Below are 13,014 nucleotides of genomic sequence, written 5' to 3' on the forward strand. Positions count from 1 at the left end.
ATTTTTTTCATTATAGATAATGTTCTCCATGAACTCTTCCATTATTCCAGTTGGACCCAAATGTCATGGCATAAAAACAACTGTTTTCAGTTTTAAAAATACAACATCTTTAACACTTCTAGCATTTGGGGATAGGAGAAACAGGGTAGGTTACAGGGCAAAACAGTGAAGTCAGGAGTTAGGAAAGCTAGATTCTAGATCTAACTGCATAGATTTGCTATGTGATCTTGAGTAAGACTCACCTCTCTGGGCCTCATTTTTTTTTTTTTTAATGTGTCAAATAAAGAGTTGTACTAAATCACTGGTGAGAATCTCTGGAGGTTCTGGGTGCCTGGCTGGCTCAGTTGGTAGAGCATGTAACTCTTGATCTTGGGGTTTTGAGTTCAAGCCTCATGTTGGGTGTAGAGCCTACTTTAAAAAAAAAAAAATTTTTTTTGAAGGTTCAAAATTCTGTTTCTCTGCTTTTTATTCAAAAGAAATTTACATCCTCATTTCTAAGATCATCATTTTTTATTTCAAATGAAAACTGTTCTGAAAATTCTTATACCAGTATGCAGGTCTACTGGTCTGTAGAGAAAAAGTAGTAGTTAAATCCTTGTTGAACTATAGAAATAGCTTTTTTTCTGTATTGTTTTATTTTTTTTATTTTCTTGCTTTAGGAATCTCTATGGATAGGAGTTGACCATTTTTCTTTGAATCCATTTGAATATTTTAAGAATATGATTTATGCCAGATTGAAATTTGCATATTGAGGAAATAATGTTAAAATCTGTATCTAAAAATATTTTTATTAATAAAAATATATTTTGCCTCTGTTAAATAATGACCATTGTTACCCCTTCACCATGGATGATAATTTTTGAATAATCCTAAAACACCAACTAGAGAGACATTTGTTTTTAAAGGCCCTAATGTATTTACAGAACATATTTTGTTACTAAACAAATAATATTTGAAGAAGATAATATTTTGCTTATTAATGGGAGTAAAACACCTTTTCACTTTACATGCAGGTACTCAAAAATTGTAAAGCAGGATGTCAGTGAATTTGAATTCTGAACGTCAGTTTGAAGATGGTAACATGTTTAGTATATAAATCTTTTCCACTCAAACTACACATTTTAATTGATATTAATAACAAATATGGATAATTTTATAAAGACCTTCAAATTCTCTCAGATAATGTTAGGTTCTTTATTCTTAGGAGGGCATATTACTAAGCTGTTTTTAGAAGCAGTTTGACAGATAATGATTGTGTTTCTTTTTACAAGTGATGGATCACTTAGAAAAATAAACTTCCATTTATTTAGCAATTAGCATTTACATTAAAACAAGTAATATAATTGGCATCAAGTGGTACACTTTTTCATACTTTCAGTTTTGTTTCAATTAGAAATTTATAATAGTTGACCATAATGCTTTATTTTCTCTCCCATTTCGCTATTTTATGAAAAATCATGGTCGTTTTTATGTCGTGGCAAGAGTCTACTTGAAATTTTTTAATATGAATTTACCAATATCAAAGGAAGACATTGAGGAGTATACTCTATCTAGGAAGATCATCCAAGCTGTGCCCTACTTATCTTTTAGACTTAAGGTTGGTAAGCATGTTAACAACAGAATAGAACTGCATTCCAATGAAACATAAATACAAGACCCGGCAGACATAGGTTAAGGCCTCTTTCACCCAAGTGTCTATACTAATAAATACATTAAATTGGAAATTATTTGTCAGTAATGACCCAAAAAGTGCTGATTTTTTCAGTGTTTTAGTTAGAATCATGTTCCTTTTTTTCCCTTCCAGTCCAAAATGTATGTTTAAATTGATGATTGACACACGTAGTTTCACCGAGTCACAGTGCTTCAGTGTCTTACGCCCTGTTCCCTGTTTTTCTTTTCAGCTGCCTCTGGAGATGTACAGACATACCAGATTCGCACAGCACCCACTAGCACCATTGCCCCTGGAGTTGTTATGGCATCCTCCCCAGCACTTCCTACACAACCTGCTGAAGAAGCAGCACGAAAGAGAGAGGTCCGCCTAATGAAGAACAGGTACATACGTTGCATTTACTTAGATTGTGGTAGGTCAGGTCATCTTCAGATTCTGTCAGACATGTGTCTTTTACCTCTTCTGATAATAGGATCTTTGCAATGAATTTTTTTCTGGTAGAATTGATGGATCTTGCTAAAAAAAACTTTATTTAATAAGCTGCACTTATGAAGTGGCTAATGGGATTGTGGGTCAAGTCTTTATTATTTTAAGATTTTATTTATTTATTTGACAGAGACAGCGAGAGAGGGAATACAAGCAGGGGGAGCGGAGAGGGAGAATCAGGCCCCCCACTGAGCAGGGAGCCCAGTGTGGGGCTCAATCCCAGGACTCTGAGCCCAAGGCAGCTGCTTAACCGATTGAACCACCCAGGTGTCCCATGGGCCAATCTTTAATCATAGTTTTCTTTTGTGTGATTTCTCCATGGAAGATATAATACACAACTCTGCTATATTTTCACTATGCTCTAACAAGCTAGGTTATTTAAATATTGTTTCTTTTCATGAATAGTATTGTTCAAGAAGATCGAGTTTCAAGTATGTATATTAAATTAATATTAAGTTTATTTAAAATAAAGTAGATGTATAATGGCCAGTCCATGTTTTAGTGAATATCATCTTTACTCAAAATCGACAATTTAACACCTAAAGATTCTTCAAAAACAGATTAAATCTAAGAATACCTTGTTCTTAGACAAAATCTTAAAATAGAGTTAGTCTTCAACAATGAAAGTGCTACACAACAAAATCTATGAAATGTGGGCAAAGTAATTCTCATGAAGTAAATTCACAGCTGTAAATGGTTTTGTCATCAAAAAAACCAGTAAGGGGCACCTGGCTGGCTGAGTTGGTTAAGCATCCGACTCTTGATCTTGGCTCAGGTCATGATCTCAGGGTTGTGAGATGGAGCCCCACATTGGGTTCCTCACTGGGTGTGGAGCCTGCTTAAGATTTTCTCTCTTTCTCTTCCTCTCCCTTTGACCCTCCCCCCCCCAGAAAAGCCAATAAAATGTTTTTATTGTATTTACTTCAGTATTTTTATTTAGTTTAGGATTTAAATATTTAGCTTAGGATTTAATGTAGAATGACTTAAGACAAACCATAGAAAATGAAAATAAAGATATATTAAAGATAAAATTTGAAATTGGTGAAAATATTCCTCTGTTCTTGACCCCAAGATTTTTCAAACACTGTGATAAAGTAAAAGAAATAGGGATTGAATTTAGACAGTCTGGATTCAAGTCCTGGATCTACTCTTTTTGCTGTGACTTTGGAAGAACATACTAACCCTCAAACCTCCGTTTTCTTTGTAAGACGAGATACTGCCACCCATCCAAACGGCTATTCTGTGGGACAGATATTCCTCTCAAAGCACTTTATCTATAGTGCTCTATCAAAATGTTTGTTTTTATGAAGTTTCATGTTTCCACTCAGCTCAACAACCTTTTTTGTCCCTGAAATACTCCTAGCTGTTTTAGAGTGTCAGTAAATGACATCTAAGCTATGGGAAATGGCAGGACTTTTTCTGGGATATTAGGGAAAGAGTTGGAAATAAGCCAAGTGGCTTATTTTATTTGTGCTCCGTCAGTCTGAGATTTTCCTTAGGTGTTATAAACAGAAGCATCAAAAGCTGCATTCATTTAAATGTATTTTAAATACAAAATTTATTTTATAATTTAGATCTTTCCAGCTTCCAAATGTTTGTAAAGAAATGTTTAACCCTTTCTAAAATTAGAAGCAAGTCTGATTAGGAAGTCTTAAGTAAAGGCCAGGTTTTAAAACTTAAGACAGTAGCACTTACTAAAGAAACCAGTTCTAAGCAAGACACAGCAGAGCAATCAGATGGAAAATAAACTTTCTTGATTATAAAAACAGTAGAAGGACTTCATGTTGTGTCCATGTAGTTGGTTCTGTGGGACAAAAATGTTCCCTCCCCCCCTTTTTTTTTTAAGATTTATCCATTTCAGAGAGAGAGTGCGAGTGGGGGGAAGGGCAGAGGGAGAGGATCTTCAAGCAGGCTTCCCCAGTGAGCACGGAGCCCAACTCAGGGCTTGCTCCCATGACCTGAGCCGAAACCAAGTGGGTCACTCAGCCAACTGAGCCACCCAGGCGCTCCAGAGACGTTTCCTCTTATACAGAAAAGACTAATTAGCGGGTGGGTGAGGAGGCAGCACCATGGCTTCTTGTCTGCTCTGTTGTATGGAGCAGAGAGCTGCCCATTTATGAACACTTGTTCATTTGACTAGCAGACCAAATTTCTTTTTTCCATTATTTTTTTAGTTTATGTATCACCCCCTCCCCCCCCAACCAAGTTAGGGCCATAGCTACAGTTCCTAACAACCTTTGCTGGTCTGAAATCTTCAGGGAAGCTACCTGATTTAGCATGGACTCTTTAATAAAAATACTTTTGCTTGGATTTAGTTTCATTATAAGGAAACTTCCCATTGACTCTCCTATAGTTCCCTTTTCCTTTTATTCCCACATTACTGCTGCTTCTACTTTTCCAACTTCCATTCATTAAAATCTGGCTTCTGTGCTCACCATAGCACTCTTACATCTTTAAAAGATACAGAGTCCCTCCCACTTGGCAATCTGGTATTCTCTTTTCATTTCATTATACTTTTTTTGTGTGTGTGAAATATTTGACACTTGTGACTTCTCATTCTCCTGAACTCTTCTTTGGTTTATTCACCCAGTTTTCTGACTACTTTTGAAGTTTTCCCTTGGAACGTTCAGTCGTATCCGTGTATTTCAGGCATCAACTATATGCTGATACCTTCTAATTCTATATTCTGGCTTTGACCTTTTTCCTGAGATACTATTTATTAAGGGCTAGTTTATGCTAGACATTGCACGTAGTTTCTTTACATACTTTATATTGCCTACAATGAGGTAGAAGCTTACCTCCACTTTACAGAGGAGCTATAGTTCAGAAAGAAGTTAAATATCTTGCCAAAGATCACACCTTTAAAGAAATTGGTACAGGGGTGCCTGGCTGGCTCAGTCAGTAGAGCATGTGACTCTTGATCTTGGGGTTGTGAGTTCAAGCCCCACATTGTGGAGATTGCTTAAAAATAAAATCTTTTAAATTTTTTTTTTAATTGGTAGCACTGAGATTTGAGCTTGTGTCTGGTGCCAAAGCCCTATGGACATGTTAATTCTGAGATTTCAGTATGCAACTCTCTCCTGCTGTGCTTCTTAAACCAGAGCACATGACAGTGTGCTGGAGATAATGTAGCACCAAGAGGTAAACATGGAATACTTTCCTCGAATGTTTATCTTGCTCAAAAATTAGAGAGAAATAAATATTTTTAAGGTAAGAGATTTAAAAGAAATTCACACCAGCAGTGATTGCTTTGGGCTCTGTCCCCAGAATCCCCATTTTGGTTTCCTCTGCCATTAGGGGTACACTTCAATGGAAAAGATAGGGGAGCGCTCTCCTCCTGAACATACTCACTAGGATGAATGTCCCTTATATGTACCTCAAACACAGCCATCTTAAATTGAACTTTGATGAAAATGTTATGATCCCCAAATTCTACACTGTCCAAATTACCATTTACTCAGAAATGAAGAGAAGTGATAAGCGGTCTAAAAGAAAGAATAGATGGTTGTTATATTAATTTTTGTTGCTGCAGTAACAACAACAGAAACCCCAAAATTTCAGTGTTTTAGAACAACAGAATTGCTTTCTCACATTACATTGGACAGCTGCAAGCCAGCTGCCGTGCCTCTCTTCCACTAGCTCCAGCTAGAGGAGGAGCACCTTTTTTGAGGCATGTCATTTTTGTAGCAAAGGAAAAAAGGCAGTGTTTTTTAAATCCTCTCCTTGATGGTGATGAACATCGTGTCCACTTATGTACCATTGGCCAAAATACAGGCAAGGACAAGCTCAGTGTCAGTGGAGCGGGAATGTATGCTCTTCCCACAGGGAGGAAGGAATAAAAAATTATGAAAGTAATGCAACCCACCATCCTTGTCTTATAATTTTAGAATGCAGGAGTATTTTAATAGATTTCCTAAAGGCAAAAGTAATAAACGTAAAGGTTAGGTAGGTTTGACTATATGAAAATATAAAACCTCTGTTTAGCCAAGAGAAAGATAAAGTAGAAAAGCAAACAACAAACTAGAAACACTTAACAAGTTAGAAGACTAATGAGTTAAGGATATGAATAGGCAGATTCATAGAAACTTGGCTTCCCATTAAGTATAGTTTATTTACATGTTTGTTTAACTCTAGTGTACATTTAAAATAGTTACAGAGTTGCTAACTTGTATACCTGTGAGAAACAAATTTACCAAATACAATACAGTATTTATGTACAGTTCTTTTTGTTTTTAGCCTTAAAGTACCAGTGAAAGGACTGTTTTCAAAGCTATTTAGGTCTGTTCTTTTTTCTCCACCCTCTTCAGTAAGATTATATCACACGTTTGTAGTATGGTTAGATTCGTCACCATCTTCTTTCAGTTCTGGGACTGCATGTACTTTTTATGCTGTATAGTTCTTTTAGTTTTGACAGATGTATGGTGCCATGTTTCTACCCCCACAGTGCCTTACAAAACAGTTACACCACCCTAGAACGAATCTCTTTGATACCCATGGTAGTCTGCTTCTGCCCCCTTTCCCAGACTCGAAGCCGCTGAACTGTTTTCTATCCTCAGGATTTTGCCTTTTCCAGAATCTAATATAATTGAAATCATTCACTGTATGTAGCCTTTAGGATCTGGCTTCTTTCACTTAGCAAAATGCATTCAAGATTTATTGAGTGTTAATGGATCAGTAGTTGGTTTTATCCCTGGTATTCCATTGTACCCATATCCTGTGGTTTGTTTGTCTATTGACCTTGGTGTTCATCATAGTCTCCAGTTTTGGAGGGTTATGAATGAAGTTACTATAAATATATACAGGAGTTAATATGAACTTTCAGGTCACTTGAGTAAATACCTAGGAGTGGGCTGGCCAGGTAGGATGGTAAGTGTATATTTAGCTTTATAAGAAATTGCCAAATTGTTTTCCAAAGTGGCTATATCATTTGGCATTCCCACCAGCAATGTATGAGTTCCAGTTGGTCTGTATCAAGTGTTACAATTTATGTTTGACATTTAGGTCTATGATCCCTTTTGAATTAACTTTTGTATAAGGTGTGAGGTGTGTCATGGTTCATTTTTTGTGTATGGACATACATTTGTTTCGACACATTTGTTAAAAAGATTATCCTTTATTGAATTGCCATTGCACTTTTGTCAAAAATCATTTGACCATATTTGTGTGGGTCTGTTTCTGGCTACCTTGTTTAAAGGGTCTTTGTTTTTATCCTTTAGCCAACACCATGCTGTTTTGACTACTGTAGCTTCCTAGTAAGTTTTGGAATTTAACAGTGTGAGTCCTCCAACTCTGCTCTTTTACAAATTGTTTTGGCTGTTCTGGTTCCTTTGCATTTTCATTAAAATTTTAGAATTGGTTTGTTGATGTCTATAAGAAAGTTTTCTGGGATTTTGATTAGGGTTGTGTTGAGTTGTAAATCAAATTGAGGAGAATTAATATCTTAAAACAATAGAGTCTTCCATTGTATGAACACAGTGTACTTTCCATGTTTTAGCATATAGATCCTGCACGTTTTTTGTTAGATTTATACCTAAATACTTCTGGGGTTTTGGTTGTGATATTCTTGGGCAGTGCGGAGGACTGTTTCATAGGGATTTCATTCCTCATATTGAAAATTTGTGGTTTTTCTCTCTCTCACTTTTTTGGTTAGTCTGGCTAGAAGTTTAAAAATTATTAAAAACAGACTATGTGGATTTGACCCATGGGTCATAGATGGCTAAACCTGGTCTAACCCACATAAAAGACCAAACAGAATAAAAAACCAACACCTAACTATGCTGTTTGTAAGAATCTTACTTCAAATATCAAGCATAGTTATAAGTTAGAAGGAAAGGAGTAAAAAAGGATAGACCATGCAAATAGCAATCAGAAGGAAGCTGGAACATTGTCGGGGATAAAAAAAAGGACATTATATGTTTATAAAAGGATCATTTCTCTAAAAAGACATAGTAATTCTACTTGTGTATGCTCCTAACAGCTTTAACATAAATGAGGCCAAAGCTGATGAAACAGAGAATTGAATAGTTGAAAACTTGAGGGCAGCCCTCTCAGGTCCCCTCCCTCTTCGGGAGCTTTGTACTATCACTTTACTATCGCTCAATAAACCTTGCTTTGCTGCCCACCAAAAAAAAGAAAAAAGAAAAGAAAACTTCAGCATTCTTTTCTCAATGATGACAGAAAATAAATATAGAGACAACCTGAAATACATAATCAACCAATTGTACCTAATGGCATTTTTATGACACTTAGTAATTTAAGAGAATAGAAAGAACACAAAATATGTTCTTGGCCCATAAAGCATCAGGAAAATCCCCAGTTGTGTGGAAATTAAGTAAGTATCAAACATTTAGGTCAAAAAGGAAGCCTCAAAGGAAATATCTTGAACTAAGTGCAAATTAAAATACGACAAAAATTTGTGGGAGCAGTTCAGTCAGTGCTTAGAGAAAAATTTATACCATTAAATACTTAGGTTAGAAAACAAAGTCTTAAATCAATCATCTATGTCAGGAGTTAGCAAACTATACCTCATTGTCTGTTTTTTATAAATAAAGTTTTACTGGAACATAGCCATGGTCATTCAAATATGTGCTATCCAAGGCTGCTTTCATGCTACAACAGCAGTAGTTGTGACAGAGCCCATTTGTTCTGAAAAGCCAAAAATATTTACCAAAAAAATGTTTGCCAACCTAACTTCCATCTTGAGAAACTAGAAAAAGAAGAGCAAATTAAAATCAATAGAACCGAAAAGAGAAAACCAATAGAGGAAAATCAGTGAAATGAAAAACTGGTTGTTTTAAAAAAAAAAGTACAATTGATAAACTTCTTTGAAGGTAAAAGAGAAAAAAATCAGGTAGTTTGGAATTATGGAGGATGCTGAAAATGGAGAGAATGTAAGAGTATCATAGAGACAAAGAATTAGTTCAGTGAATGGAGGAGGATGTTGAGACACATTATGTGAAAGAACTTTTTTCTAAAAATATGCCTATCACATCAATTTCAGAATTTATAAGCCATCTGTTTGCATGAATGCTTAAAATCATAAAATCCTATTTCTGTACTGGAAGAAACATCAGTGGTCAGTTTAATCTTCACACCATGTTGTCAGACCAATCCGCTGGGAGAGTCCTTTCATTTTCTTCCTTTTTTTTTTTTTTAAATATTTAGCTAGAAATTTTTGAGAAGCATTCCCTAAGCTAAGGATTTCTTAAAATTTTTAAAGCTCATTTGTATTCTGTATCCAACTCCAAAATATAATAATGCTTTTATAAATATGAAAATGCTTGCCACCCCTCTGACCCATTAAGCAAAATTGGTGCTTTAGAATGACATTGTAGGTTTATTCCCTGATTTTTCATGCTCCTTAATACAAACCTAACAGTCCTAGTTAAAGACATCTTGATTAGTCCTTTTTAAAAAAAAAAAACAAAAAACAGATGATGAAATAGTTCTTGCCCGGGACCTGTTGGAAGCTATACAACTAGTTAGTTTCAAAGCCAGGATCTGAACCCAAGATTTCTGATCCTCAGTTTAGAATTCTTGCTATTATATCATACTGTATTAAGTTTGTATCCAAAGTTATTATTTTTTTTTAAGATTTTACTTATTTATTTGACAGAGAGAGAGAGAATAGGAACACAAGCAGGGGGAGTGGGAGAGGGAGAAGCAGGCTTCCCGCCGAGCTGGGAGCCCGATGTGGGGTTCAGTTCCAGGATGGTGGGATCATGACCTGAGCCAAAGGCAGACACTTAACTGACTGAGCCACCCAGGTGCCCACAAAGTTGTTTTTTTTTTTTTTCTCCAAAGTTGTTTATTTTAAACTGTGCCTAACTTCAGCATCATTCTGCAAGACAGTGTATTACTTGAAATTTATTTGGTGTTCCTCCAAAAAAGTATTGTATAGTCATACTCAGCTTGGAAGTTGCTAGTCAGAATTCCTCTCTGGAGAGAGTCTCAATTCACATTTAGTATATTTAAAGGATCGAAGGTCTTACATTAAAGAAATAAGTTAATTTTCTTAGTCTAGTGTTCCTTTTTTTTTTTTCTTTTGAGAAACCTAATCTTTAACAACACTATAGCATACTGATTTTGCTAGAGCAAAATTAGGAGATACTAACCTATGGGGTCATATTAGTTTAACTTTTGGAAACTAGCATGTAGATAGAGCATTCATATGAGCACTTGTGGACTGTAAATTCTCAAATGATGGGGGAGAAAGCAAGGAAAACAAGATGACTCAGCCCTGAGTAAAAGTAGATTTGTAAGTGTGTACATACATCCTACTTGCTCTCTATATTGTTAGACTTCACTACATACAGAACATCCAGATTGACCTCGGAATCATTCCCACTGTGATCCTTTAGATCACTTGTGGCCTCATAGCATTTCTTGGCTTGTCATCTTCACTGTGCATTAGAATGTTGGACCATTTTTAATTCCTTCCAAAAAAAATTTTCACCAGTGGTACAGTGATGCAGTGGATTATATATTGTCCATATCTGTCATGGATAATACAACATTAGGTGCAGCTTTTTTTTTATTCCAAAAGTCAGCTTGCTTCTTTTTTCTGACTCTAGGCTGTATGGGGATGAAGACATTAATGAAGGCATTAGAGTTAATGTAGAAATAATTATAGCGAATACATACATAGCATTTACAAAATGCCAGCCACTATTTCATGCACTTCTTATATATTAATTCCTTTAATCTTCATAAAACTTGAGGTAGATAATATTTTCTTTGTTTTACAGTCAGGAAACTAAGGTTAAGTGATTTGCCTCCAGTCATATAATTGGTAAGAGATAACCATTTAAACCTAAGAACCTGACACTGAAGTAACTAGTACTCTTAAGTGCTGTACTGTACTGCACTCTTGTAAATGAGTGATTGTAAGTTGCTGCTTTTTTCCATTTTTTAAAGATTTAGAACCTTTTGCTTTCACCTCTTAATGTTCACTCAGGAATAAGGACCTACTTTGTGCCAGTCCCTCAGCTAGTGACTTAGGATATAATATATGGTCCTTATTTATATAGAGCTAAAAAAGTTTACCAGTTTAGACTTTGTAGCTCACTAAAAAATATTTTTTATTCTTTTTTTTTTTTTTAAGATTTTTATTTATTTATTTGACAGAGAGAGACACAGCGAGAGAAGGAACACAAGCAGGGGGAGTGGGAGAGGGAGAAGCAGGCTTCCCACGGAGCGGGGAGCCCAATATGGGGCTCGATCCCAGGACCCTGGGATCATGACCTGAGCCAAAGGCAGACGCTTAACAACTGAGCCACCCAGCCGCCCCAAAATATTTTTTATTCTTAATCTGCTAGATTTTTTTTTAAATAGTTTAATAGTTTTTAATTGTGGTAAAAAAAAATTTACCATCTTAACCATTTTTAAGTATACAGTTAGTTCAGTAGTGTTAAGTATATTCACATTGTTGTGCATCAGATCTCCAGAACTTTTCCTTGCAAAACTGGAACTTTTTTACCTTGAAAAACTGAAACTCTATTAAAAACAAATTCACTCATTTTCCCCTTCTGCAAGTCCTTAGCAATCACCATCTACTTTCTTTCTTATGAATTTGACTACTTTGGATACTTCATGTAAGTGGAATCATACAGTTGTCTTTTGTAGCTGGCTCATTTTGCTTATTAGTATTATGTCCTCAGGGTTCATCTGTGTTGTAGCATGTGATGGAATTTCCTTCTTTTTTTTTAAGGCTGAATAATATTCCTTGTATGTATATAACACGTTTTAAAAATGTATCCGTGTGTTGACGAATACTTGGGTTGCTTCTACATGTTGGCTATTGTGGATAATGCTGTTATGAACATAGGTATGCACATATCTCTTCAATATCCTGTTCTATGTTCTTTGGGTATATATCTAAAAGTTGGATTGCTGGATTATAGGGTAACTCTTTTTAATTTTTTAAGGAATATAGTGTTTTCTGTGATGGCGGGGCCATTTTACGGCCTGTGAACAGTGCACACGGTTCACATTTCTTCACATCCTGGTCAAAACTTAGTATTTTCTGTCTGGGTTTTGGCGGGGGGGTTGTTTTGTTTTTCATTTTGTCTTGGGTAAATATAGTAGCCATCCTAAAGGGTGTGAAGTGGTATCTCATCGTGGCTTTGATTTGCATTTCTCTAATAATTAGATTGGTGTTGAGCATCTTTTTATATGCTTGTTAGCCATTTATATATCTTCTTTAGAGAAATGTCTATTTAGGTCCTTTGCCCATTCTTTAATCGAGTTATTTTGTTAAGTTGTAAAAGTTCTTTTTATGTCCTAGATATTAAGTCCTATTAGATATATGATTTGCAGATATTTTCTACCATTTCATGGGTTCCCTTTTCACTCTGTTGATTGTGTCCCCTTTCATGAACAGAAGTTTTTAAGTTTGATGGGGCCCCATTTGTTTATTTTTGCTTTTGTTGTCTGCTGTTGGTGGCACAGCAAGAAACCACTGCCAATCCAATGTCTTGAAGCTTTTCCCCTGTTTTCCTCTGAAGTTTTATAGTTTTAGGTCTTACATTTAGCTCTTTAATCCATTTTCAAGTAGTTTTTGTATATGGTATAAGGTAAGGATCCAGCTTCATTCTCTTACATGTGGATATACAGTTTTCTCAACATCATTTGTGGAAGAGACTCATGTTAGACTTTTTTTTAATGCCCTGAAATGATGAATTGATGAGATTTTTCTATTTAATTTAGGATGTTTTTCACTCTGACATTTAGCCTTAGTATTTTCTTAGTTATTGATAGAATTTCAAGTTTTATAGGTGTGATACAGAACATATCAATAAACAGTGATATAATTAAAAAAATTTTTTTTTAAGATTTTATATTTGACAGAGAGAGACACA

General features: G+C 35.4%; 2 protein-coding genes across 12 annotated transcripts in view; one reads left to right on the forward strand and one right to left on the reverse strand.

The window, feature by feature from the left end:
* CREB1 (cAMP responsive element binding protein 1) overlaps positions 1–13,014 on the forward strand; it is a 63,109-nt gene that overhangs the window by 41,322 nt on the left and 8,773 nt on the right. For 9 of the 10 annotated variants that reach the window (XR_010410277.1, XR_006789533.3, XM_064586984.1 and 6 more), the window contains one exon: positions 1,902–2,052. Coding sequence is in view for 8 of the 10 variants with exons in the window: in XM_064586984.1 (XP_064443054.1) it covers positions 1,902–2,052 (151 nt within the window). In the remaining 2 variants the exon portion in view is untranslated. Of the gene's footprint in view, positions 1–1,901; positions 2,053–11,864; positions 12,064–13,014 lie in introns of those variants that run through there. The other variant, XM_064586983.1, reaches the window with a different exon arrangement.
* The window catches only part of METTL21A (methyltransferase 21A, HSPA lysine), a 61,530-nt gene that overhangs the window by 22,692 nt on the left and 25,824 nt on the right, over positions 1–13,014 (reverse strand). The gene's annotated exons all lie outside the window — the stretch shown is intronic.

This window comes from Mirounga angustirostris, unplaced genomic scaffold (assembly GCF_029215605.1).
Source record: "Mirounga angustirostris isolate CCGP_5_RB_7025 unplaced genomic scaffold, mMirAng1.0.hap1 SCAF_3, whole genome shotgun sequence".
Classification (NCBI taxonomy): domain Eukaryota; kingdom Metazoa; phylum Chordata; class Mammalia; order Carnivora; family Phocidae; genus Mirounga; species Mirounga angustirostris.